At 44.2% G+C, this 26,523-nt stretch overlaps 2 protein-coding genes across 2 annotated transcripts; one reads left to right on the top strand and one right to left on the bottom strand.

Annotated features, from left to right (window-relative positions):
- Nucleotides 1-302: 302 nt before the first annotated feature.
- On the bottom strand, nucleotides 303-9,429 carry cryba4 (crystallin, beta A4). The gene is made up of 5 exons (XM_068055548.1): nucleotides 9,394-9,429; nucleotides 6,505-6,623; nucleotides 4,359-4,500; nucleotides 1,091-1,233; nucleotides 303-450 (listed from the first exon to the last, which is right to left on the bottom strand). Exons 1-5 carry the CDS (start codon nucleotides 9,427-9,429, stop codon nucleotides 303-305), a joined length of 588 nt encoding a protein of 195 aa, XP_067911649.1.
- crybb1 (crystallin, beta B1) lies at nucleotides 6,582-23,843 on the top strand. Its single transcript, XM_068055547.1, has 6 exons — nucleotides 6,582-6,634; nucleotides 16,488-16,608; nucleotides 19,011-19,129; nucleotides 20,578-20,710; nucleotides 21,920-22,062; nucleotides 23,604-23,843. Exons 1-6 carry the CDS (start codon nucleotides 6,582-6,584, stop codon nucleotides 23,773-23,775), a joined length of 741 nt encoding a protein of 246 aa, XP_067911648.1. The 3' UTR covers nucleotides 23,776-23,843.
- Nucleotides 23,844-26,523: the final 2,680 nt, after the last annotated feature.

Raw genomic sequence — 26,523 nt, 5'->3', positions numbered from 1 at the left:
GGAAATGTGGAAGCTAGAATTGCGAATTCTGAAAATCTCACTTGAAAGGTAAATGGACAGAACTCAGCACAGCAGTCTCCCTGCATTGCTGAATTATTTTCAGCTACAATTATAAACATACTGCTAGATTCTAAAGATTGGTCTCATTTGGTAGCAGGTCTACTTTTATCCTTCCCTGTAGAGAAACCAGTAAAATGAAACTAGTTATTTTTAACAAAGAAGGAAATTTTATTTTTTTTGTTATTTCCGTATTGTTTTGAAGATTAAAACAGGAGTGTGCGGCCACAGCCTTTGGAGTTCATTTACTGCTGGATTCTGCGGATGGACTGGATCTGGAATGTCTGTGCGTGGGAGCCCCACTCCCTCCAGTGCTTGTACTCCCCACAGTGACGATCACACTCCATGATGAACTGGTAGCCACGGTAACCAGGATATTGGTAGCATACCCATCTGAAGGGGGAGGGGAAGCAAAATGATTACTGGGGCCAAGCATGTTTCACAACCAAAGTCAATTGTCCCAGCAGAATTACTTCAATGTTACTTACAGAGATGAACTATTGTTTGATACCTGACATATTTGCACTTTTTGTGCAGGGTAATGGCCTGGATTTTGAGGTCAGCGTGAAGGAACTTCGTTCACTTCGCTGACAGCTGCCCACATAGCCTATGTGAGCTTTAGAGTGGAGACTTGCTCCAACAACGCAACCTGATTAAAGTTCTTGCTACTCCACCCCAACAATCCATGGTCCAAATTTATGGCGATCTCCTGCTCGTGTTCCGGCATGGTATTACTATTCTCTACACCAGCCTCCTTGTGGCTTTCCTAATTAGATTGCTGATCGTTGCCAAATTCTGGGGACAAGCATCTAAGCTGGGAGTGTCCACACCCATTTTACACTGGCTAGTGATGGCTCGGGATCCCCATTTGGTCCTGACATCGGGATCCCAAAGCTGGTGGGAAAATCCAGCCCGTATGCTTTAGAGGCATAAAAATTATAGTTGGATGCTCGACCGGCAGGGCAATAATACAACTGGAACAAGCCTAATTGGGCCCAATTACTTTCCTTATGTCATTGTTAGGAGCACTTACGCGCCAGAATGGATACGAAAGGATCCGACTTCATTGTTGCACCAACCCATGGCTTGTAGAGATGGGTAGTCATCGCTCAGCTCTCCCTTCCTGCCCAGGAAGTTCTCCCTCTCGAACATAGTCATCCTACATTCACGGTGGTTCTGCAAAAAGGTGACAGCAATAGGATATTTAGATAACACATTTCTGTCATATACATCCATTTCAAAAACATTTTCGTTCGTCTGCATACATCTCACGATGCACTATGGTGGGCAGAATTTAAAAAGAAATTGCCCCAATTTTTTTCTCTAACACTATTCAAGTTGCCAATTCATTCTGGGTGCAGTTGCAGGGACGGCCATCCTTCACTGTCTTATTGCTGCCCATTCTTTAGAGATGAGCCTGATTATTGAGATCTAGATTCTCAAGTTGTAATAATGATAGTAATCCATATAAAATGAGTGGGTTACCATTGGAAAACCTAGGACAGAGTGCCAGAAGGCTATTTGACCACGGGGGCATTTCAGATTAGCTTGATCCTGTCCTCAACTTACATCTGCATGCATTGGATAGTGACCAGAAGTGGGAATCCTGGCTTAGTGTTCTCCTCCCCAGAGACACAGAATACAACTATAGCACTCCTTCTATCAGCCCACAACTGACACTAGTGACTCACTGAAGACTGGCTATTCAACCTATGCGCTACCTGGACCATGTGGTGATGTTCTGTAGTGGGCAGTGAATGTAACAACTGATGCATTGTGAGTATTGCTGACAAGCAGATTTTCTCTTTGCATGCCGATGAATGTCCAGAACCTCCAGGTTATATTTGGAAAAGAGTAGATGAGACCTCAATTTTAAAACTCTCATCTGTATTTTCAAATATCTCCAAGGCCTCATTCCCTCCCTATCTGAGTAATGTCCTCCAGCCCTACAACCTTCTGAGATCTCTGCGCTCCTCCAATTCTGACCTCGTGCGCCGCCCTGATTTTCTTTGCTCCCCCATTGACAGTCATGCCTTTAGTTGCCATGGCCCTAAGCTCTGGAATTCCCTCCTTAAACACATCCACCTCTTTACTTCTCCCCTTTTAAGAAGCACCTTAAAACCTACTTCTTTGACCAAGGTTTGAGTCATCTGTCCTAATATCTCCCCAAGTGGCTTGGTGTCGTGTTTTGTTTGATAACGCGCCTGTGCAGCTCTTTGGGACATTCTACTAAGCTAAAGGTGGTATATAAATGTAGATTGTTGTTGTAGGATAAGGATAGAGTCAGACATGAGTGCAAATGTCAGTCAAGAAGGGTACTAAGGATTCAAGGCCCTAAAGTTGTATGTTCTGGCACTGTCCTCATAAATGCCCATTTATCATGATTATACCAACACATTTACTATTAGAGAGCAAATGAACCTGACAGACATGTGATAGGTTTGTATTGAGCATGTCCTCTTCTTGGGGACCAAACAGAATTTTAAAAATATGCTCATTTCATTTCAAAAAAGGCAGTTTCAAGAGTTTGCATTAATTGGCTCCTCTCAACTTTTCCAGCTCCACCATATGTGTAAAATCCATAAGTTTGAGCCACTTCATATTTCATCCCGAATTCTAACTGTACAATATATTCCAGTGCTTCACCAAGTTACTGAGTTTATTTATGTCTCAATGTTAATGTGCACTGGTCAACTCTTCACAGCATGTTACCATTTGACAGTGGTAGCTGATGGAATTGAAAGAAAAAATAATTTTCATCTAAGTGAATTAAGAAGCATGTATAAGGTTTTGATTTAGTTATTGAGAAACATAAGTGACTGACCAAGACATATAATGCAAAAAATCAAGTTTATAAAGGATGAGAGAATGACTGCAAAATTCCGGGGTGCACAGGGATCCAGGTGTTCTAGTGCATGAATCACAAAAAAGTTAGTACAGCAAGTGATTTATTATGAGAGGAATTGAAAATAAAAGTAAGGATGTTACATTTCAGTTATACAGGGCATTGGTGAGACCACATCTCGAATACTGTGTGCAGTTTTGGTCTCCTTATTTAAGGAAGGATGTAAATGCGTTGGAGGCAGTTCAGAGGAGGTTTACTAGATTGATACCTGGAATGAGTGGGTTGTCTTATGAGGAAAGGTTGGACAGACTGGACTTGTTTACACTGGAGTTTATAAGAGTGAGGGGAGAATTGATTGAAGTTTATAAGATCCTGAACAGTCTTGACAAAGTGGATGTGAAGAGGATTTTTCCTTTTGTGGGTGAGCCCAGAACTAGGGGCCACTGTTTTAAAATTAGGGGTCACCCGTTTAGGACAGAGATGAGGAGAATTATCTTCTCTCAGAGGGTTGTACGACTTTGGAACTCTCTGCCTCAGAAGGTGGTGGAGGTGGGGTCATTGAATATTTTTAAGGCGCAGGTAGATAGATTCTTGTTAGGCAAGGGAATCAAAGGTTATCGAGGGTAGATGGGAGTGTGGAATTCAAGCCACAAACAGATCAGCCATGATCTTATTGAATGGCGGAGCAGGCTTGAGGGGCCGAATGGCCTACTTCTGCTCCTAATTGAATGTTCGTATGTAAGATGAGATAAATCAAGATGTCGTGGGTAGGTGACATCAAGTTTTGATCATAAAATCTGTAGGTGGAAGGGAAGACTGAGAGGAATTGCACAGATTAGAGGCACTGTGAAGAAATGAGTCTGAGTAGGAGATTGTGCCATGAGCTTTGGTTTTAGCACAGTGAGAAACCAGGGAGGAGGAGCAGTGTGTTGGAGAGTGCTACTGAAGCTTAGGAGGTGCAAGAGAGGAATGTTCAAAGGAGCAGTCACCACAATAGTATGGATAAAGAGCGAGTAGACATGGCATTCCAGCCTTTGCGGTCAAATATTAACTGTTTACTCTCTGCTTCAATAACTCGCCTGATTCTCAATTGTATTATTCACTCCCTGCTTTCTTCTCGACATAAAATAGATTTCCCCAGTACTTACATTGTATTACCTAGAATTACATAGATCATACAGCACAGAAACAGGCCATTCTGCCCAACTGGTCCATGCCAATGCTTATGATTAACATGAATCCCCTCCCTCTTTCCAATCCTATCAGCACAATTTTCTATTCCTTTCTCCCTCATGTGTTTATCTAGCTTCCCCACAATGGCATCTACACTATTCGCCTCAACTACTGCTTGCGATAGCAGGTTCCAGATTCTCACCACTCTCTGGGTAAAGAGGTTTCTCCTGAATTGTGTACTTGTACCCTGACTTTGGCATGTTGCATTAGTTGATATACTTACAGCGCAGGCAATTGGCCGGAAGGAGGTCAGTCTCTCTATGTGATAGGAATTGCTGCCACTCCAGCTTTCCCAGCGTGGGTACTCCCCTCTCTCCAGGACAAACTGCTGTCCCTGGTAGGCTGAGTGCTCATAACCCACCCAGCTAGGGAGAAAATACAAAAGGATCATAACAATTCCGAATAAATCATTGATGCCCGGCATTTCAGAGTCCCTTTCAAATCAGGTTTAATCAGCCTTCGTATGACAGTGTTTGGCTGAGGCACCAAGACGTGTTCTGATGTGAGAAATGGAGGCAGTGGGCTTAGTTAACCAGTTCAATATGGCTGATGTCCTGAATGTGGGATATTGATCTCCACTTTCTGGGTGACACATCGGCACGATGCCATAAAACCAGAACTTTCCTTTCACGGTTTTTTCTGAGATCCAAATACACTGCCCTACACCATCCTCCTTCATCTCTGCATGCTTATTTAGCTCCATTAGTAGCAAGCTTGTTCGAGGTTGTGACATTCAAGTTTTCCTCCAGGACTGGAGCTAATCATATAGTCTGGCACTCCAGTGCAGTACTTGGGGAGCGTTGCATTGGATGAGACATTAAGTTGAATTCCTGTCTGCCTGCTCCTGTGGTTTGGGTGGATATTAAAAACCATGTGGCCTGATTTGAGCAGGGAATTCGTCTAGTATCCTGGTCAACATTCCTCCCTTGATCAACACCCCTAAAAACAAATTAACTGGTCGTTCTTTTCATTGCTGTGTGTGGAATGTAGCTGTGTACAAAATGGTTGCATTTTTCTACATAATGACAATCACTGCACTGTAATGTAATTAATGTAATTAATTGTATACAAAGCAATTTTTCACTGTTGTAATCAAGCCTATTGCAGAACCCACTACTAAAAATTGTTTTTTCAGGACCTCAAAATGATGCAACTCCTCAGCTACCTCATTTTTTCCTTCTTCCTACAATCTAGAGGCTTTTTGAAACCAAACTTGCTGGCATAAACGGTTTGATTTACTTCCTGTACTGTCCTTTTCCACTATGTTGGTGGTCTGTATTATGGCTCTCAATTGTTAGGATTCTCATTTATTTTCTTTTGGCAGAAGTGCTCCTCAGGCCACTGTTAAACACCTTCTCTTCTGTAAGATAGGGAACTGCAATACTTAATTGGGGCAAAACAATGAGATTGCAGCCAGGATTAACAGGCCAATGATCCATTTGCCTCTGAGCCCAGCAGCTCAGAATAACTGTGATCCTATTAATGTCATAATTAAGTTAAAAGAGGTGGTGTAGTTGCCTCAGGAATCACTGAGTGTCATCCCCAGAGGTGGCCACCCTTGACGCCTTGAGACATGGCAGTGTTGAAATAGCAATGTAGTTGCTCTCTCCTGCCAGCTACTATTTGTTTCTGGCTACCTATATGAGTTAGCAGTTTCCTGATTCTTGTTGCGTATGAGATCTTCCTGGGCCATTGGGGAAATTCTTTCACCCAGAAAATGAAGCTGCAAATCACAGCTGTCGAATTCAATTGCTAGGCAATTTCTTTTGTTGTTCTCAGGATGTGGGTGATGCTAGCAAGATGACATCTCATTGTTCTGAGAGGTGATGGTTCTTCTTGAACCACTGCCATCTTTGTGCTGTTGCTGCTCCTACAGTGGTGTTACATAAGGAATATAAATGACACAGGCTTCAACACATGGTTAAACGAATGTAAAAGTTTTCTGTCACCAATTTAGGTTAAATCCGAGATCCAGTATGTATTTCAGTGGCAGTGCCATTCTGAAACTAGGGGCCCGATTTTAACTCTGTGCAAGTGGGTGGGTTTAGAATGGGTTAAAATTGGCCCTCGTGGTCCATTCAGACTCCCATGTCCAATTTGCAATAGTTCAATATTGGATTTATAGAGTGAAAGCAGGGTACAAGTTATTCCAATAATGATCTACCTACAGGTCTCTTCAGCATACTTGGTACTTATGATGGAGCAATTACAAGGAGAGCTACTGACTTCTAGTAGTAAAACACTAGTTAGTTTTTATTACATTGACAGGGTGTCCAATTTAGATGCCTTTGATCCTTTCTGTGGCATCTCACTGTTATGTACTCTCTTGTATTAATCTTGTGCCGCTTTCCAAACTCCTAGATACTCACGCTCCACTTTCCACCTTCATAGAGCGCACAGTTTCGAATCCGAACTCCATGACATTGTAACATTCTGCTGTGAATTCATGCCGACGCCCCTGGAAGCACTCCTCATCCCAAACAATGATCTGCAGGAGAGCAGACGAGGGAAGAAAGAAAGTGGTGTTAGATCATGAGTTGCGTTACAGCGAGTTATATTCTACAATTAGTATGGATGCAAAGTGGTTTTGACTGGACAGTGGCACAAAATGTGTGGTGTAATTTGGCTGCAAGTAGCCAAAACCCAATGGAAGGAAACAGCAAGACCAACTTCAGGAAGTAGCCTCATTATTTCACAACACCACGTCTGCTGCAGTCTAGTTTGAAATAAGGATTTGCAGAGAGCCAACATACAGGCTTGCCGTAATCTACGTTGCAGTTTTAAACTAATGTTATAACACTTGTGGTAGCTCCTGCCCCACAACCCTCTGAGATATCTGTTTCTGGCCCCTTGTGCATCCCCAATTTTAATCACTCCACCTTTGGTGGCTGTGCATTCGATTGCACAGGCCCTAATCGCTGGAAAACCCTCCCTAAACTCTCTGCCTCTCTACCTCCCTTCCCTCCTATAATACACTCATTGCAACCTACCTCTTTGACCAAGTTTTTGGCTAACAGTTCTAATATCTCCTTATGTGGCTCGGTGTCATATTCTGCTTTATAATGCTCCTGTAAAGTACCTTTTAATATTTTAAAGGCACAAGATAAATACACGTTGGTGTTGTATCACAGGGAAAATAATATCGAAAGCGCCTTTTGCATCAATGATGGATTTAGAAATTTATATGAGATGAGATTTATTTTCTAAGGGGAGCCACAGAGATGTGCTAGACATTTCATTGTCAGTATGAAGTGTGTTGCATTATTTAACACTGTTCGCATACTGTGTGAGACCCGTTCTGGCATGGGTGTCACAATTAGGACTGAAAACAGGTTCATTAGCATGTTCTCCTGGCCTTTGACCTTCAGAATGCTGTCCGTTGTGCAGGAACTATTGCAGTGGCCTAGCACGGTGTAAACAAGCAGCCTAACAAACTGTAAATATAATCAAAATCTGCACTCCAAAGAAGAATTGTTTCATATTGGGTAGACCAGCGTGAAAATTTAATAAAACTGGTTAAGAAAATTGCCATGGTAACTGCAGGCCTAAGATCAACTTACATTGTAGAAATCCCAACTGTGCCATCACATCATACATCATCACATTAATGAAAGCCATCAAACGAATTCTAAAATGGTTTTTAAAGATCTTATTATTGCAAGATATGTGCAATAAACAATACAGAAAACATACTCTGAGTAAAAGCACATTAAGGTTTGTGACATATAATTAGGTTTAGTTACTTCAAGCAATTTAATTTCTTCACAACATATTATTTACCTCTGACTGCCTTCTCACTGCAATCACATATCATTATGTGGCCATTATTTAGGAGTCTACTGCAACGGCTGATTCTGCTGCAGGGCAGGGAGCTTAAATCAGCAATAGGGCTAAATTCGGCCATCAACTGAAGCTGTCCTTTCAGACAACGCACAGCAGACATGTTTTCTTCATTTCCTCCACTTGTCATTATGCTGCCTTATGGTTAAAGTTGGCAGATTGCCAAACACCTCATGCTGTTATTAAATTGATTAGGGCCCCTTTGGCTCAGAGCTAACCGACCTTTCTACCTTTCCACCATGTGTCAAAACTACTTCTGACTTGTTAAGTGTAGGAATAATGTCATGTGACAGCACGCGCACGCACACGTGTATTAAACATTGAGCTGAAGTGACTTAGGAAGTGGCTCAGGGAACCCCTATGGTTTGAATGGAGATGGTTGTGAGCAGGCTTACCATAGAACCATAAAAAAGTTATGACACAGAAAGAGGCCATTTAGCCCACATTGACTCTGAAGCCAGAACGTGGACGAGATGGGTGCTGGGCCTGAGTCCTGACCTGATCAAGGGATATGGGGAGAAAGCGGGAGCAGGGTACTGAATTAGACGGTCAGCCATGATCCTTTTTGAATGGCGGAGCAGGTCCGAAGGACCGAATGGCCTACTCCTACTCCTATTTTCTATGTTTCTATGTCTGTGTGAAATTGTGAATGTTGCTCTGCCTGAAAACAGCCAACTCAACACAGAGCAGGAACCTGGCACCTCCCTGGGGCAAATGGCTCACACGCCAAAGTGCAGTTGCCCACGTCAACCTTGGGCGAGGACAGCTGCAAAGCTCCGCTGTGATGCCTACCATTATTGATTTACTAGCTGATACGCACTGCCCCAGACCAACGCATGAAGAACGCCCACTTGGGTGAGGAAACAGAGGACTGCCATACCCAGTGGAACTGGATGTGAGCCTGAACAGAGGAGGCTCGCCCACCCTAAAATTGTGCCTGTTCCTCCTGGATAAATGACCTATTGCCACTTGCTGCTTCTCCGATTGGCCAACTTATCACATGAAGATCCAAGGAACGAGCCTGTGTGTATGTAGCCTGTTGGTGCAGCTTTCAGCCCACCTGTTGCTCTGTGATCCACCTCTCAATTTTTTATCTGAAGGTCCGTGCATGCACATAGTTCATCAATAGGATGTCGTGTAACTGGCGGTAAACCTAATGGAAAGTCTCTAGATTTGCCAAGCTTGGTTGCCGGGAATAATGGGTGGTCAGCTTTGCGACCCCGGTGAGTTTATACTGGGGTTACCGCTGGGTGTGCGAGACCCACGCAATGGAAATCTATGGCACAACCGTCTTCCTAAGGTGAATATAAAGGGAGCTTAGATTGAGACAGGTACCATCCTCAGTGCAGCCAACCCGAAACGGCACATCTGGGTCAACGTGACATACTTAATCCCAGAATTAGTATTTTTTGCCTTACCTTCCAGTGGCTGGAGAGTTTGGTGCAATGAGACATCTTGATTTGGTTTATAACTAAGTTTAAGCCCTAGGATGAGAAAAAGAATAAGAGTAAACATGGTGTTGATGGTGTTTGCTGCTCATTGTATTGTTGACCACCTCCACTTTTTCATAGAATATTACACCGCAGTGGAGGCCATTCAGCCCATTGAGCCTGTGTAAGCTCTTTGAAAGAGCTATCCAATTAGTCCCATTCCCTGCTCTTTCCCAATAGCCCTGCAAATGTTTCCTTTTCAAATATTTATCCAATTCCCTTTTGGAAGTTATGATGGAATCTGCAGCCACTGTCCTTTCAGACCGTAATAATTTGCCCCCCTCACAAAGGTCAAAAGTGTCCTTTATGCATTATTTATCAGCTTTTTTGTTCCTTATCTCTTGAGGATAGGGCCTGGTTGCATGGGCATCTGCTTGGCACAAGTGGCCATTCTTCATGTCTGAATCTTGACAGTGGGTAGCTGGTTATCTCCCAGTGAGAGTATCAAAGCTGGAACATCTACCTGTCATCATTTGATGCTCATGTATAGACCAGTTAGGGATAGCAATCAGAAGCAGAGACCCTGGATGACTTCCTGTTCCCCTCCTTCGCCTGATGGGGCTGATTCTAGGACCCTAATTGTATCTCTGCCTGAAAACAGCCACCTCGACACAGGACAGGAACCTGGGACTTGCCCGAAACAAACGGCTCACATGGAAAAGTGCAGTTATCCACATGACCCTTGGGTGAAAACAGCTTTGAAAGCAGCTGCAATGCCCACCATTGTTGACTAACAGCTGATACTCACCGTCCAGCCTAACATGTGAAAATTGCCCACTTGGGTCAGGTGCCTGAGGACTGCCATACCCAGTGAGACTGTTCACTCAGCAAGAATCAGAGGAGGAAGAGAAAGAATTGGGAAAAGATATCTCACTGCTCAAAGGTGGAAATGTTTCCATGCCTGCTGTGTTGCAACTTTAAGGGTTACCTGATAGTTTGTGGCAACTTTCCAGCCATTTTGTTAATTCAAGAAAATCAAACAGCTCCCCAATCAGTTGATAAGCTAGTGTAGCAGTGAGCTATAAAGATCAGAAAGGTTACAGGTTCACATGCCGGCCTAGCTGATCTCAGTAGTAGGTGGTACAGAACAGTGGGTTTTAGAGATCTTGACTTAAGGAGGAAATTATCCAGCATCCAGGCTTCCGATAACATTTCAGTGATGCCTTTCAGAAAAGGAGTTTTGATGAGGACAGGATCGAGCTTAGCTGTGATACCCTGAATAGTTCACTAACACTCACTATTGGGGCTCTTAATGGTGGAATAACCACTTGGACACAGCCAGGAGGTCAGCTGGGGCCTTTGAAACCAGACTTCATGAATCTGTGTCTTGAGTGTAGGTGAGCAAATCAGAAATATTCCACTGAGGAGAGGAAAATGAATTTACTTATAAACAAGAAGTCAAATCCCAAATATGTAAAGCTGAGATCAGAGAAGTGAAACCAGAAAATTCTGGCACTATGCAACATCTGAAAGGGCAAAAGGCAGCTTAATGTTTCGGCTGTGACACATCATCACAACTGAGCTGAGTCTGGTTTGGGATTTTCCAGTTGCTATAGGTATTGATGCTTGAGTCTAACTCCCAGAGGAAGCAATAAAGTTCAGTTCAGACTGGCCCTGGAAATCCAAACCCAGGCTGTCTCTGTTGTCCTGTAGGCCCGATTTTAACTCAGCCCAAAAGGGAATGGCGTAGTCAGGTAAATTCACACTGCGTTTCCGATGTGTTCCTGCATGCCGCTATTTTAATCCCTGGTTTTGGTCTCTGGAAAAGCCTCAGGTGAGTGGGAGTGACCTCATTAATATATAAAAGTTGGGGGTGCTGTGACACAATTAGGACACTGATGTGATTTTAACTGGTGATCCCCGCAGTCAAACACAGTGATGGACCTGCCAGTGAAACCTAATGTCAAGCAGGAACAGGGCTAGTACAGGCTCAGGCATGCAAGTATTTTAAATTTTTTAAATGTTTCCCTCGTGGACCATTAGGAGCAGGAATACTCCACAAGGAAACCTTAAGTGTTCCTGACCCTGGCTTTCCTCCCTCTCCCCTGACCACAATGCCCTTTGGACTCCCACTCCCCTCCCACCATCCCCCCATCCACCACCCCTGATCACATACCTTAGCGCTGTGGCTATTCCCTCAGGTCCCCAGCAGTGGCCTCCTGCCATCCCAAAACCCTGCTCCCACTCAGCAGGTATTGATCTTCACTGTGTTTGGCAGGACTCGGTCTTCCAACATAGGAGTAAGGCCCAGGAGTTAAAATCTCTCCAGATCTCACACAGCACCGTCCTATGAGCTTGCTGCCCTTCCTGGTCCCTGCACACCAAACTCAAGCCCCAACTTAAAATCAAGGCTTATGTTACTGAACCACCATCGCCTGCCCCGACACCAAAAGAAAACAGTTCACATAAAACTACACAGATTCTGCAGCACAGGAACAGCCCATTCACCCTAACAAGTCTATGCCAATGTTTATAGTCCACATGAGCCTCCTCCCAGCCTATTTGTTTAACCATATCCTATTCTTTTCTCCCTCATGTACTTATCTAGCTTCCCCTTAAATGCATCTATACTATTCACCTCAATTACTCCTTGTGGTGACAAGTTCCACATTATAATCACTATCTGGGTAAAGAAGTTTCTCTTGAATTCCTGATTGGATTTATCAATGACTATCTTATATTTATGATTTCCAGCTTTGAACTCTCCCAAAAGTGCAAACACCTTCTCCACATCTGCCCTATCAAACCCCATCGCAATGGACACACCTCAAACTTCCCTTTTCTAGGTGAAAGATCCCCAGTGAAGCCTGGCTCGGGTATAAAATTAAAACCTGACCTGGGCCCGACCCAACCATCAGCCGATCCGAACATAACCCGAGCCCGAGCCCTTTAGTTTTTTTTCGCGCCCGACCCGACCTGACCCGAGCCGAATCTCCTTCATCTGTTCTGCAGCAGGCTCTTCCTGCAGCTGGAGTTGTGGGGAATCATGGGTAAGCCTGATCCCGTGACTTCCTGGAAGCAGTGTCCAGCCCGACCCTTCCCGAGCCCAAATGTTGGACTCGGAATATAGACCTGACCTGATCCGAACCCGACACATGGAGTCGGGTCGAGTTGGGTTCGGGTCGGGTAGCCAGGCTTTAATCCCAGCCTGTTCACTCTTTTCTGATAATTGCATTCCCTCAGTTCTGTTTTTGCCCTTGCAAATCTTTTTTGCACCTTCTGCAGTGCCTCTATATCTTTTTTGTAATATAGAGATCAGAATTGTTCACAGTACTCCAACTGTGGTCTAACCAAGGTTCTCATTTGGTTAATAACCCATAAATCCTCTCCTTAAGAGCCAAAAGTTTTATGTAACTAAACCTACCTTTGTCCTTCTCCCCTTCAACTATTTAGATCCAGTGTGTATTCTGTTATAGCCCCCTACAGTGGATGCACTATATTCTGTACACAGCATATTTTCCCAGACACAGCAACACTCACCTTGGTAGCCTACAGTGGAACACACAGCTCTGGTAGCAAAGTGTGTTTCCTCTCTGGTTTTTATAGCTTGCACTTTAAGCAGAGTCAATTGCTGAGACCTGTATTCTTCAAACCCCTAGCTCAGCAGCAGGGGAGGGGATTCATCAAGAGTTTATTGTATTCACAACAATATATGACAATGTCATGATCTATGGAGAACAGAGGAAGGCATGAAGGATACTGCAAGCACATCACATCAGTAAAAATAACTTTAGCATTAACCCTTTGACCTAGCAATGTACTGCACAAGGCCTATAACCAGAGTTGGGCCCTTGAACAACTAGTTACAGAAACTGTTGGTGCCCCCTATATAATAGAGATCAAATATAGTGGGATAGATTTTCAACTTGCTGTCGGGGCATGAGACTGGCATCGTGGGTCAGCTGCCCATTATAGAAACTAAAATCAAAGTAAATGAAAATTGGAATATTTCTATAACCTACGGCTGATCCACAAGTTTTTACACTGAGTGACAAATTGAAAATTGACCCCAGTGTCTCACCCACCACCTAAGGCTGGGACCTCAGCATAGACTGAGCATAGCAGCAGCACCTTGCCTGCTCTGTGGAATTCAGTATCGCACTGGGCAATGCAATTTGCCAATTGAGCCTTTGGAGGAGCCTCGGTATTGCATGTAAATCAATCTCAAGGTCATGCCCATTTGGCAGTCTATCGGCATTAAAAGGAAAAAAAGAAAGACTTGTATTTATATAGTGCCTTCCTTGACCTCAGGTCATCCCAAAGCACTTTACAGCCAATGAGGTACTTTTGAAGTGTAGCCACTGTTGTAATGTAGGAAACGTGGCAGCCAATTTGCGCACAGCAAGCTCCCACAAACAGCAATGTGATAATGACCAGATAATCTGTTTTTAGCTGTTGGATGATGGATGAATATTGCCCTGGACAATGGGGAGAACTCACCTGCTCTTCTTTGAAATTGTGTTATGGGACCTTTCACATCCACCCAAGAGGTGGGTTTAACATCTCATCCAAACGACAACAGCATCGACAGTGCAGCAGTCCCTCAGTACTGCTCTGCAGCATCAGCCTAGATTCTGTGCTCAAGCCCTGGTGTGGGACTTTTGAACTCATAACCTTCTGAGCCAAAGTCCAGAGTGCTACCAACTTAAACCCATCCTTTCCAATCACATAAGGACAAACGCTTATGGAAAATACCAATATCAGATGGGTTTCTTTTTCAGAGGTCAGGTAACACTTTCCTCCTTGGTGCCCTACACCTCCATTTTAGGGAATAACTTCCATTGAGTGTTATCATCCTTCAGGACTATCCTAATTTCTATGTTCCTTCACGACCAGTAATAAGACACTTGAGCATCTTCATGAGCGTGGTCAATGACAGACAGGCTGTAATGTGCTAAAAATAGTATCTATAGTTTCATTCCAAGTATTCCCACTGGAAGACCATTAACATACTACAAAATATAAAGTGTCAATTCAGCAAACAAGACAGTGGATGTGGAAGGGGGGTACCTACGGAGTACGAATATGTAGCATTTGAAGTACATATTGAGTCGCACCGTGCTAAAAACACATAATCAGCCACCTGTCTCACGATGCTATATCATCATCAGCTCTTCAATTCTAAAAGTGCTATCACAGTGGTCATTGCTCTCCTAAACCACTCTTGTTCTTCCCAACTTTAAACACTGCTTCCTTTCCTGGCATTTTCACTGTGTTGAAATTAATTATTGTGCTATCTCTTACTCAAATTCATTCTTCACCTGGACTTCGAATCTGTTGAATTCCCTTTCTTCCTCAGTTTTTCTTTGCTGCTGCAATCCAATACGTTTTAATTCCAAGCTTTGTGTCATCTCATCTGCCTTCCACTATGGTGGTGCCCTAACAATGGGTCTCTGCCTCTCAATGTGTTTCTCACTTTAAAAAAACTTTGGTGAAAAAAGAAAGACCTGCATTTGAATAGTGCCTTTCACAACCTCAAGATGGCCTTACATGTTTTGTAGCCAATGAAGAACTTTTGAAGTGTAGTCACTGTTGTGATGTAGGAAACACGGCAGCCAATTTGCACGCAGCAAAACCAATGTAATAATGACCAAATCATCTGTTATAGATGTTGGGTGAGGGATTAATATTGCCCAGGGCACCAGAGAGGACTCTCCTGCAAAATAGTACCATGGGATCTTTTATGCCCACCTATGAGAACAGACAGGACCTTGGTTAAGCATCGCACCCAAAAGACAGCACCTCTGACAGTGCAGAACTCCCTCATCGCTGCACTGGAGTGTCAAGCTAGATTGTGCACTCAAGTCTCTGGAGTGGGATTTGAATCCACAGTGTTTCCTGACTCAAAGATAAAGAGTGTTACCCACTGAGCCGCAGCTGACACCATATAGTTTAGAGATCAATGTATGTCGATGTGTGTTGTTTCCAATCATCAGTATTGTTATTTGATGAACAAAATTCACTTGTCAGTCGTTTTTATCTTTTTGTGTGGTGTCAGGCAACATGTAAATCACTCTAGAACAAAGCAACGTGCTTGCTTCAGCTGATAGTGAATTGAGTTTATTCCGCCTCAATGCCTGGGAAAATACTTTGCTGCAATATGTGATGACCGCTAAGTTTGGATAGCAGACTCTGATGAGCTATCAAATCTATTGTCTGCTTTAGTTTGAGGCCTGTACTTGCCAGAGTATAAATTCAGCCCCGAGTGTTAGTCAGACATCAAGTTCTACCAGCGAGCATCGGATCCACAGGTAAGAGAGGCAGAGAAGCAGAAAGAGAGAAAGAGGGGAGCAAGAGAAAAGGAGAGAACATAAGACGAAAAGTAGGATAGAAGGAGTATCATAAATAGAGGAGGCCTCAAGTGCAAGATCAATAAGGCGAGATATAGATGAAATATTTTTTAAAGATTGATCAAACAATATTTTTAATGTGAAAAACTTAGGTAAAGGACAAATTCTTCAGTGCAGTATGCCAATGTTGAAAAGAATAGGAGAGAAGGTAATTAGATAACGACTAGAGAGCATCAACTTTGGGATTTAAAAGCCTATAGACTATATAAGCAAAAGTTTGTGAGAAATACAAAGAGTAGTTCATGTTTTACATATTATTAGAGGTTACACATCGTGAGGGAGCAAGTTGTGAAATGCTAATTGGAGGAAACAGGAATAAGAGATGCTGAGAACATATAGAACAGAAAAAGTGTGAGATTTGTTTGCTACAAATAGTTTGAATAGAATATTACTGAGAAATACAGAATGGAATAAACTTATTCAAGGGGTGGCTTTTCCAATTATAAATTGGACAAATAGTTTGCTGATTGGAAATGGAATTTCCAATATTTGCTAATCTCAATCCAATTTGAAGTCATTTGTTTTGCAAATTTGATGTGTCTGATCAGTCACCTGTTGAAGACATAAGGGTATTTACTTTTTTTTAGTTCAGTTTGCATCCTGTGCTGTGGTGGGACTTCGAACGTACATCTTTTCTCTCTCGTTCTCAACTCCACATCATACTTGACGATACAGAATGTCTCAGACTACGAAGAGTACCACTCAAGAAAAGGGCACCCCTGCTGCCGGTGCAGTCCCTACTCCAGGCTCCAAGAGCCTTAAGACCAGAGAACCTGGATTAGGCAACTTCAAGGTAAGTGACACAGTGCTCCAGGCAGAATTTGGTGGGTTAGCTTCCCATCATGGCCAGAAACAAGAAGTTTTAGGAACTGGAAAAGGCCATTGGACCCAAACAACCCATCCCTCTTTAATCCAACTTAATTCTTTGTCACCATATCCCTGAATCACACTCTATGTCCATTCACATATATAATTATCTATTGAATACAATTCAATAGACTTCCCCATTAATTTGTTCCACAAGTATATTACTCTTCGATGAAAAAAAATTCTGGATCAGTTCTCTCTTTACTTCTAACTTTGTAATTTTAACCACATTTCCTGGTATTTGAACCCTTTCTCACATTGATCAATTTACCTCAACCGGCTTTAGTGAATCTCGTTCATAATCTTGAAAACTTCAATAAGATCACATCAAGCTTTCCTCTTTTCCAAAGAGTAAGATCAATTTCCTCAACCTTTCCCCTTAAATCCCTTCTACTGGGAATGATCTTAGTTGGTTGCCCTGGTTCCCGACCACTTGCACTATATTCTAGTTTTACCCACAAAGATACCTTCCTCATCACAACATTGTAGGTTTGCAGTTGTCAATTCCTCAACTAATTTAAAAAAATCTAATGTTGGAAATCTCAAACAATGGGCTGAAGTTTAGGGCCCTGCCGAAATCAGGTTTGGGGCTTGGCAGTGCTACCCAAACCTCAACAAGGAGACAGTCAATTGGGTGCAGAAACAGCCTTGTTAAGCACTGTCAAAGGAGGCTGCCTGGGATTTTCCAGCATTCCGGGAGGGTATACAGGCCCTCCCTACCTGCCTGGATTAGGGTGCAGCCAAAGGCCATCCACTAGACGGATTCCTCCTGCCCCTACCCTACAGTGGAAGCCTGGCTGATTTTTTTGTTTTTTATTTAAATGTTTAAAATAGTTGGTGAGAGGGTGCCTGCATTCAATGCGGGCTGCTGCTCCTCTCAAACTGGAAGGCCTCCTCGCTTTGAGAGCCCACCGACTGCCCTCCATGTCAATTAAGGGGGTAACTCCGTAAAAATTTCAGTGAGTGATTGTTTGCCCCCCGGGGTGGGTGGGTTCGGGACCTGGAAACAGTCCCAACTCCTGTTTCCGGTCCCTGAAGTGAAAATTCAGCCTAACGATTTTGTCGTTTTTGCTGGCGAACATGCTTCAAATACCTGGGCTGTGCCCATTACCCCTGCTGTTATCCTGGTATCAGGTCCAATATGCTTCTTTGATTCTGTGCCTGGCTAAAGGGGAAGAAGCGCAACTATACATATGAACATACGAATTAGGAGCAGGAGTAGGCCATTCAGCCCCTCGAGCCTGCTACGCCATTTGATAAGATCATGGCTGTTCTGATTGTGGCCTCAGCTTTACTTTCCTGCCTACCTGCTATAACCTTTGATTCCATTGTCAATCAAGAATCCATCTAACGCAGGCTTAAAAATATTCACTGACCCTTCCTCCACTGTTCCTCAGTAAGAGTATGCAAAGAAGCAGGTAAGAGCAATACCCTATATGCGCTCCAGCTTCATTTTACTGTGAAGGTTGGTAGTGCTACCCATTTTTGGTATTTTTCTGCTTTATAACACTATAGTCCACAAGAAATTCCTTGAGTGCGCAAGTAAGTGGAAATCTTCCAAACAAAATAATATGACATGAAACATTAATGTATCCTGTTTTGTTAGTGTTTATTGACCTGGTAGAATGGCCTGGAATTTCCATGAGGTTCTCCTGATCTCCTACAGTCAAATCATTGGAAATCTGAGAGAAGTGGTGTAAATAGCTGCCTTTTAGCCGTTTATTCTGTTTCCCGGGGAATTTCTGTGCTCATGGAGGTGGGGGAAGTTAGCACTGCAAAATGGGATGTTTCCTCATTTGAGATACCCACCCAACCCCCACCCTTCCCCCCTCCCACCTGCCACCAGCTCAGGTATAGCACAGTTTGATGCGTAGTAAAGCTCACTCTACTCCACTAAAAAGCACCTCAGCTGAGCACTTTCTACTACATCGCTCTGAGTGCGATTATTATGTTTGTACTAAATTACTGTGTGCAATTGGCCCTTGCCTGCTGGATTGAGATTCGATCAAATTTAGCAACAGAGGCTAATTTGCATCTGTTCAATCTGGATTGGATTTGAACCCACAATCCCAAGGCAAGAGGCCAGTATCAAATTTACCACATCAGCCCCCGAACACTTCTTAAAATAAACCATGTGTACTCATTTTACAAATTACACTGTTGTAAGAAAAAGTAGTAGCTTTGTACACTGCCAATAGTATATTGCCCCTCAAGACACTTAAAAAGACTGAAGCCTCAAAATAACACTGATTGGAAGTCTAAGGTCAATTTCTGAAACATAGACTAATCTATTTCTTGTTGCCTGACCGCCCTCTTCCTTTGCTGCAGATCTTCATTTATGAACAGGAGAACTTCCAGGGCAGATTCATGGAGTTTTCCACTGAGTGCCTGAACCTGTGCGATCGCAACTTCGATAGAGTGGGCAGTGTCCGTGTGGACTGTGGACCGTAAGTTACCCTCAAAAGAACTAAGACACTGCTAAGTCAGTGACTGGAGGAGATGGGACACCCACTCATGGCCATGCAGTTGGGGCCTTGAGATGTGTTTCGCCCAACTCTTAAACCCAACAGGTACATGTATTGAATTGTCACCAGGTCAGCAAAGGACGTATTAAAATGCAGGTCAGTGGAAGGGTGGAGTGCAATGGAATTGCACTTTGGAGTCACATAAGCAACTCCTCAGGGTGAATAAATCCTTTATTTAATCATTGTGTAAGCGAGCTGTCAAATAGAAGCCAAGTACTTCCCCTTAGAAACTTCTTAGTATCTTGGAAAAGTGTAATTCACAGAGGCTCAGGACATCACACACTTGTTCTTTTATGACTGCAGATCAGTGACTCCTATTGAGATCAGAGCAAGGGCAAGTGGAGTGTGCAGGGACATGGGGAAAGAGCTGGGGCGTGGATCTAACTGATTTGCTCTTTGAAAGAGCTGGCACAGTCTTAATGGGCTGAGTGGACTCCTTCTGTGCTGTTCTATTCTATGATTATATATATTCTCACCAATAGAAGACAGGAAACACATTGGGCTGGATTTTGAGCCCCTGCCGTGGCTTGGAACGACAGTAGGCGGGTACTGAAATTAGTACCACCAGCCTGCATGCCAGGTCCCCGGCTCCATCCCGTCCCGGGGCCATTTGCCGGAGGCAGGATTGGAGGGGTGGCAAGGCTACCCGCCCGTATGCGGTGGGTGGCCGATTAAACTAATTAAGGACTACTTAAGGCCAATTGAAGGAGGCTGACTGTGATTTTCTTGTCAGTCTCCAGGTTCCCGGAGACAGCAGGGGATAGTTTAGCTGCCTGGAGGTGGCCTCCTGCTGGCAGACCAGGGGGCCAGAACTCCAGGCAGGCTTACAGGCCCTGTCTGCCTGCTAGAGTGCAGCAGCAGCCGCAGGCCACCCTGTGGAAGGGCTCCCCCACTACTGTGGTGGTCTGGCTACATACGCCATTTTTTATTTCAAATTTTAAAAATGTTGGTAAGAGGGTGCCTTCATTTTGAAGCATCTTCTCCTTCACTTACCTGTCATGCCATCCTGTTGCTGCTTTCCAGCTGTAGGCCTCCAATTGGCCCTCCAGCTTTGAGAGCCCGCCCTCCATCCTTCATTGAATGGTGAGCCCACCCTCTGGCCATTAATTGGCCACTCTGGGCAAAAATCACAATGAGTGACTGTTTCCCACACACGGTGGGCTTCTGACACGCATTTGAACCAGATGACGCGGTTCAGAAGCCCGCAGGGAAAATCCAGCCCATTGTCTCTGCTAGTATCATCGCACACTTTGATACCACATAGCTGTGGAAAACTTCAGGGAACATTATCAACTTAATAAAATGTTCTTTGTCTTGGAAATGTTGACCTTTTATTTCCCAGCCTCATTTGATTCTATTTGGTTTTCTAGCTGGGTTGCTTTTGAGCAAGCTAATTTCCGTGGAGAGATGTTTATCCTGGAGAAGGGTGAGTACCCACGCTGGGATTCCTGGTCCAACAGCTACAGGAGTGACCGCTTCATGTCCTTCCGTCCAGTCTTCATGGTAAGTTACTCAGACTTGGGTGAAGAAAGTGGTTATTTACTTTATACCAAAACAATGTCATCAATCACCCGTAAAAGATATTTTCACGGTAATCACCTCTTTCTGTCATTAACTCTTAACTCTCCATAATGTTCATGCTAGTTCAAGACTTGAATTCTGTACTGACATTTAGGAAGGATGTTCCAATACGTCGCTCACAACCCTTGACAGAATACAAGAAAAAAACTTGTCATATGGTAGGACCCCCTCCCTTCCCCCACCTCCACCACCTCCAAATTCCAGTCTCTATCTTGGTCTTAACCTTTCTTGTTTCTCTCTATATTAATGACCATTGCTTTTAGTCTTTTGTTTATCCTAAGCTTCAATTAATCCCCCCTATGAACTCTCAATGAGAAGGAGAAGATGTTAAAACGAGGCCTTGTCTGCCCTCTCAGATGGCTATAAAAGATTCCATAGCACGATATCGAAGAACAGGGGAGTTATCCTTGATGTCCTGGCCAATATTTATCCTGCAACCAACATCACAAAAACAGATAATCTGGTCATTATCACATTGTTGTTTGTGGGAGTTTGCTGTGTGCAAATTGGCTGCTGTACTTCCTACATTACAACAGTGACTACACTTCACAAAGTACATCATCAGCTGTAAAGTGCTTTGGGACGTTCAGTGGTCATGAAAGGTGCTATATAAATGCAAGTCTTTCTTTTATAAAAGCAAAATACTGCGGATGCTGGAAATCTGAAATAAACCAGAAAGTGCTGGAAATACTCAGCAGGTCAAGCAACATATCTGAAGAGAGAAACAGGGTTAACGCTTTGAGTCAGATATTCCTCTTCCAACTCAGAACGTTAACTCTGCTTCTCTCTCCACAGATGCTGCCAGACCTGCTGAGTATTTCCAGCACTTTCTGTTTTTACTTCAAGGATATCAAGACTTTAGACTCCTTACTTCTCATGGTTTTCCCTTGTCCCACAATCTACTTTTAAAACTCAAACTTGCTGTCACATAATCACTATCTAATCTTCTCTACTCTTTTCACCATTAGTGCTGTCCTGTGCTTTGGGCCTTGACCATTCACCTAGATATCTCAATTTCAAAACAAAACCCTCGCAGATGAGATATTTTGTTAATCTAACATTTGATGTACACCCCCATATAATGAAGTGACTGTAATAAAAAGGAAAATTTTTTTTTTCACTGCTTCACAGGACAATCAGGAGCATAAAATCTGCCTGTTCGAAATTGCTGATTTCCAAGGCAACAAGATGGAGATCACTGAGGATGATGTACCCAGCCTGTGGGCTTATGGGTTCTGTGATCGTGTGGGTAGTGTGAAGGTTCCCAGTGGCACGTGAGTAACGCCAGCGCAAATGCCATTGGCATTTGGTTTAATGAGTGCAAACACCATAGAGAGAAAAGGAAGCTCATCCTTGTGTATCCTACCTAGAGATAGCCATCGAATGGCTATTCCATGAATGAGCATTACGAGCAGACTGAAGAAGATTTGTTGCTCTGTTTGTCTGCTGACCCAAACTGCAGCTTCCAGCTGGTGAAGAGAAGCTCTGGCGAGGGGAGGTGGAATCTGGAAAAGGGAAAAGATGACTAGAAGGATTTAAGATTTTCAACTTAAAACAAAGAAGCAAAGCAATTGCCATACCCTGGAATCCAGGTGCAAATTAGAGCCAGGCTTGGTGATTGTCTTCCCTCACCCAGAGCTGAATTTTCCAGAAGGGGATTAAGTCCCGCCCCCGGGCCGAAAGCAGGAGTGGCATTTTGGTGGCGGCCAATTGAGGATGGCGGCCCACCCCCCCACACCCAACTCCCCCGAGCTGCTGGCCCAATCAGAGGGCCAGCAGCTCGGCAGCGCTGCGCTTATGGTGACCAGTGCTTATGCTCCATCACGAGGGAGAGTGTGCCTCAATGCCAAGGCGACCTCGAAGACAGGTGAGTCTTTTTGAGGAAGCAGGGGCCAGGCAGACAGGCCTCGGTGATCGGGGTGGGGGAGGGGGTTATTCCAGGAGCAGCAGCGCCTTGGGCGGGGGCCGGTCATTGCTGCCTGGGGACCCCTCCATGTGTCATGGAGCACCTATTAAGTAGGTCTCCCACTGTGGGAACCGGCTGGGGGGGGTCTCCCCATGCAGCGGCATTCCCTCCCCACACTGGTAAAATGCCGGCAGGGACAGAAGGTGGCCCTTGATTGGGTAATTAATGGCTCAATAACCCACCCAATGGGGAGCTGCGCTAAGGTTCCCATCACTGGCAATATGCCACGGTGGAAGGAAGACATCGGGCTCCCCTCCTGACGCCTTCCTCCGCCATACCAAAGACTTGCAGGGTGATAGGTAAATTGGCCATTGTAAATTGCACCTAGTGTAGGTAGGTTGTAGGAGAATTGAGGGAAGGAGGGGATGTGGTAGGGAATATGGGATTAATGTAGGATTAGTATAAATGGGTGGTTGATGGTCGGCACAGACTCGGTGGGCCGAAGGGCCTGTTTCAGTGCTGTATCTCTCTATATTGCCAGTCGTCCCAGCCCCCAGTTTTCACTCCTCTCCTGACAGGAATGGGGGGCAGTTCCATGAATGCTGACTGCCCACCAATTGGATATTCTTTCTGAATGAGGTTGGTGGGCCATGTGACTCTGGCTGGGATATCACACTCAAAAATGACCTTTCCCGCATCAATCAACAGAGACTGAAAATCACGCCTGAGACCTTCCTGACCAGTTCAACGCTGTACTGACTGGGCAGTACATTTACCAGCTAAGGCTATGGGTGGGGGAATATGACTAAACCCTGACTAACTTCAGTGGAACACAAGGGGAGTGGGGGCAGGGTTTTGGCGGAGTAACTGATACCCGAACTATGATGATTTTATTCCTCCTTGCTGCAGGTGGGTTGGTTACCAATACCCTGGATACAGAGGATACCAGTACTTGTTTGAGATGGGAGATTACAAGCACTGGAATGATTGGTGCGCCCAGCAGCCCCAGATGCAATCCATTCGTCGCCTCAGAGACATGCAGTGGCATCAGAAAGGCTGCTTCCAGTTAGCTACTAAGTGAGGAAATACTCTTGGCTCTGCTAGCTAATGGAGAAGCTGATGCAGCTCAATTATTTGATGGAATCAATAATGTTGATGGTTCCAATTACTATTTTTAACTCACTCTGGTTGGCTACTTTCTCTGCACTTTACAATGTAAAGCAGATTTTTCAGAATCCAAGATGTACTTTAGCATCCAAATAAAGAAAGTGGATGAACGTTAGCGTCTCAGTCTGGTTCATAATGCGTTTGAGCATTCCCTGAAGAGTTTTTTCCTCTTCAGTTTTCTCCTGTCCTCTCCTGAAGATGTGGGCTCCCGCTGGGATTGGGTTCATAAGGATATAAGAAGCAGGAGTAGACCACCTTCGAGCCTGCTCCGCCATTCAATTTAACCATGGCTGATCTTTTTCCTCAACTCCACTTTCCTGCCCACTCCCCACATCCTTGATTCGCTGAGAGAACAAAAATCTATCAAACACAGTCTTGAATTTAGTCAATGATCGAGCATCCATAACTCTCTGGGGTGAACAACTCCAAAGATTCTCAACCCTCTGAGTGAAGAAATTTCTCCTCATCTCAGTCCTAAATGATCGACCCCTTATCCTGAGATTGTGTCCCTGTGTTCCTTGAGTGCAGGCAGCTCCCGGTGCCTTGGCCATCCTTCTCTTATGAGCCCCCACAGTGAGTGTTGACAGGGTAACTGACTACATTGAAAGGATAGCAATTAGGAGTGCAAGCTTCAGCTGACTCTCTCTCCCTCTTTGCCAGGTGCTGCTAAAATCAATTGTGTCATAACTGCCCCTCAGCAAAGACATGGAAGCAAAATACTTGACCGAGATAAATTCAATTGTCCAACAGAGTATTCAGTTTAAACTTTCATAATCCCAGACTTTATGCATAATGAAGCTCCAATCAGCCAGAAATGCAGCTTTTCATCAGTTTTACTGTGGTCTTTGATTTAGCTCTGTGGTTTAGTGGGTAACACTCTCACATCTGAGTCAGAAGCTAGTGGGTTCAAGTCCCACTCCAGAGACTTGGGCACGAGATCGATGCTGGCACGTGTAGTACAGTGCTGAGTGAGTGCTGCACTGGTGGAGGTGCTGTTTTTCGGTTAAACCGAGGTCCTGAATGTGCTTTCTAATGGATGTAAAGGATCCCATTTCGAAGAATAGCAGGGCAGTTAGGTCTGTGCAAGTTAGGTGAGGACAGAGTCAGAGTAAGTAAAATAAATTACAGGACTGGAAAATCGTCTGACGTCTGTTAGGCCAGCCGCGAAGATTAGTGCCTCTTAATCGCCTACTCCCTCAAATATGTATTCAATTCTCAACACTATCTGTCCCTACCGACTCCCTGGGCAGTGTATTCCCCATGTTCACCATGTTCTGTGTAAAGTGGCTAAATCTGAACTACCTTGGGTTGTTTCCCCTGGTTCTAGAGTTTGTGGCAATCTCGAATGTATTAGCAAGATTCAATTCCCTTAAAATTATGAATATTGCACCACCCCTGAGGCATCTCTTTCTCAATCCTAAATTTCCTGCCACCACTCCTCACTGATCAGATACCTTAATCAAAGGATCAGTGAAATGCCCTCACGATATGCCACCAGGCAATTTGGCAGCAGGAGGCATCACAGCTAAACTCATTAGCTTGGTTAAGGCATGCAGGCTCTCATGCATGAAGAATAGTCATTTGGCTGAGGTACTGGGAGCTTGCAACACACATGGAACTGCCCCCCAAAAGAGTCAGTGTCTTCAATGAGAGGAGGGGGAGAAATTTTGGGCTGGGTGGGGGGGTGGGAGGGGGGGAGTAATTATTCACTTTCTCCCTCACTCTGGAAAGAACAATTAATTTAACTTCACCCAACCATTCCTTCCAAGGAAACCTCTTGAATCTTCCAAAGAGAGAATGAAAACAGCAGGTGTCTGACCTTCCTTGTGTCAGCATGACTGCCACAGATACTGGTTCACATGACAACCCCCTTGAGGAAAACGTCAGCTGTAGAGAAGCAGCTGGTGAAGAGCAGTGTGATGGTGGGGAGGTACTTACACAATCTATTAAAGCTGCTGGTGCTGTGGGATTCACAGAAGCACAGAATCGTTACAGCACAGAAGGAGGTCATTCGGTCCACCGTGTATGTACTGGCTCACCGAAAGAACAATTTACTCAGTTCCATTCCCCCGCCTTCTCCCCGTAACCCTGCACATTCTTCCTTTTCATATAACGGTCTAATTCCCTTTTCAATGCTCCAATTGAACCTGCCTCCACCACGTTCTCGGGCAGTGCATTCCAGACCTTAATCACTCGCTGTGTGTAAAAGTTTTTCCTCTTGTCACTTTTGCTTCTCTTACCAAATACTTTAAATCTGTGCCCTCTCGTTCTCGATCCTTTCACGAGTGGGAACGGTTTCTCTCTACTTACTCTGTCCAGACCCCTCATGATTTAGAATATCTCTATCACATCACCTCTCAGCCTTCTCCACTGCGAACTTGTAGTTCAACATAAAGCCTCAACACATCCTCAGGACAGCACGAGGAAGGAATGGGGGTCATTGTGCCCTAGTGCAAAATGACGATAGTGAGTCGGATACCTTGCTTAATATTCCACGCACAAGTTTTATTTCCATTGAAGTCAAGTGAAAGTAAAAATGCAGAGAGGTGTAAAATGGGCTAGCGGATCAGTAACGGCCAGTTTACACTATTCCAAAATGTCCGAATGACCCCCAAATTACTTTGGAAATTCAGCTGCTGTTCTGGTGTATCCAAAATTGCAG

The sequence above is a fragment of the Heterodontus francisci genome, chromosome 23, assembly GCF_036365525.1.
Source record: "Heterodontus francisci isolate sHetFra1 chromosome 23, sHetFra1.hap1, whole genome shotgun sequence".
Lineage (NCBI taxonomy): Eukaryota > Metazoa > Chordata > Chondrichthyes > Heterodontiformes > Heterodontidae > Heterodontus > Heterodontus francisci.
The sequence above is the reverse complement of the archived record's forward strand: the minus strand, read 5'-3'. Positions and strand labels throughout refer to the sequence as shown.

Excerpts from the sequence above, each read along its gene's own strand:
- cryba4 (XM_068055548.1), bottom strand. The coding sequence starts at position 9,429 with ATGTCTCATTGCACCAAACTCTCCAGCCACTGGAAG. Across the intron at positions 4,501-6,504 it reads ATGAAGGTGGAAAGTGGAGC|CTGGGTGGGTTATGAGCACT; the intron begins GTGAGTATCTAG and ends TTTTCTCCCTAG. Across the intron at positions 451-1,090 it reads TTTCGTATCCATTCTGGCGC|ATGGGTATGCTACCAATATC; the intron begins GTAAGTGCTCCT and ends CTCCCCCTTCAG.
- crybb1 (XM_068055547.1), top strand. The coding sequence starts at position 6,582 with ATGCCGACGCCCCTGGAAGCACTCCTCATCCCAAACAATGATCTGCAG. Across the intron at positions 20,711-21,919 it reads CCTTCCGTCCAGTCTTCATG|GACAATCAGGAGCATAAAAT; the intron begins GTAAGTTACTCA and ends ACTGCTTCACAG. Across the intron at positions 22,063-23,603 it reads GTGAAGGTTCCCAGTGGCAC|GTGGGTTGGTTACCAATACC; the intron begins GTGAGTAACGCC and ends TCCTTGCTGCAG.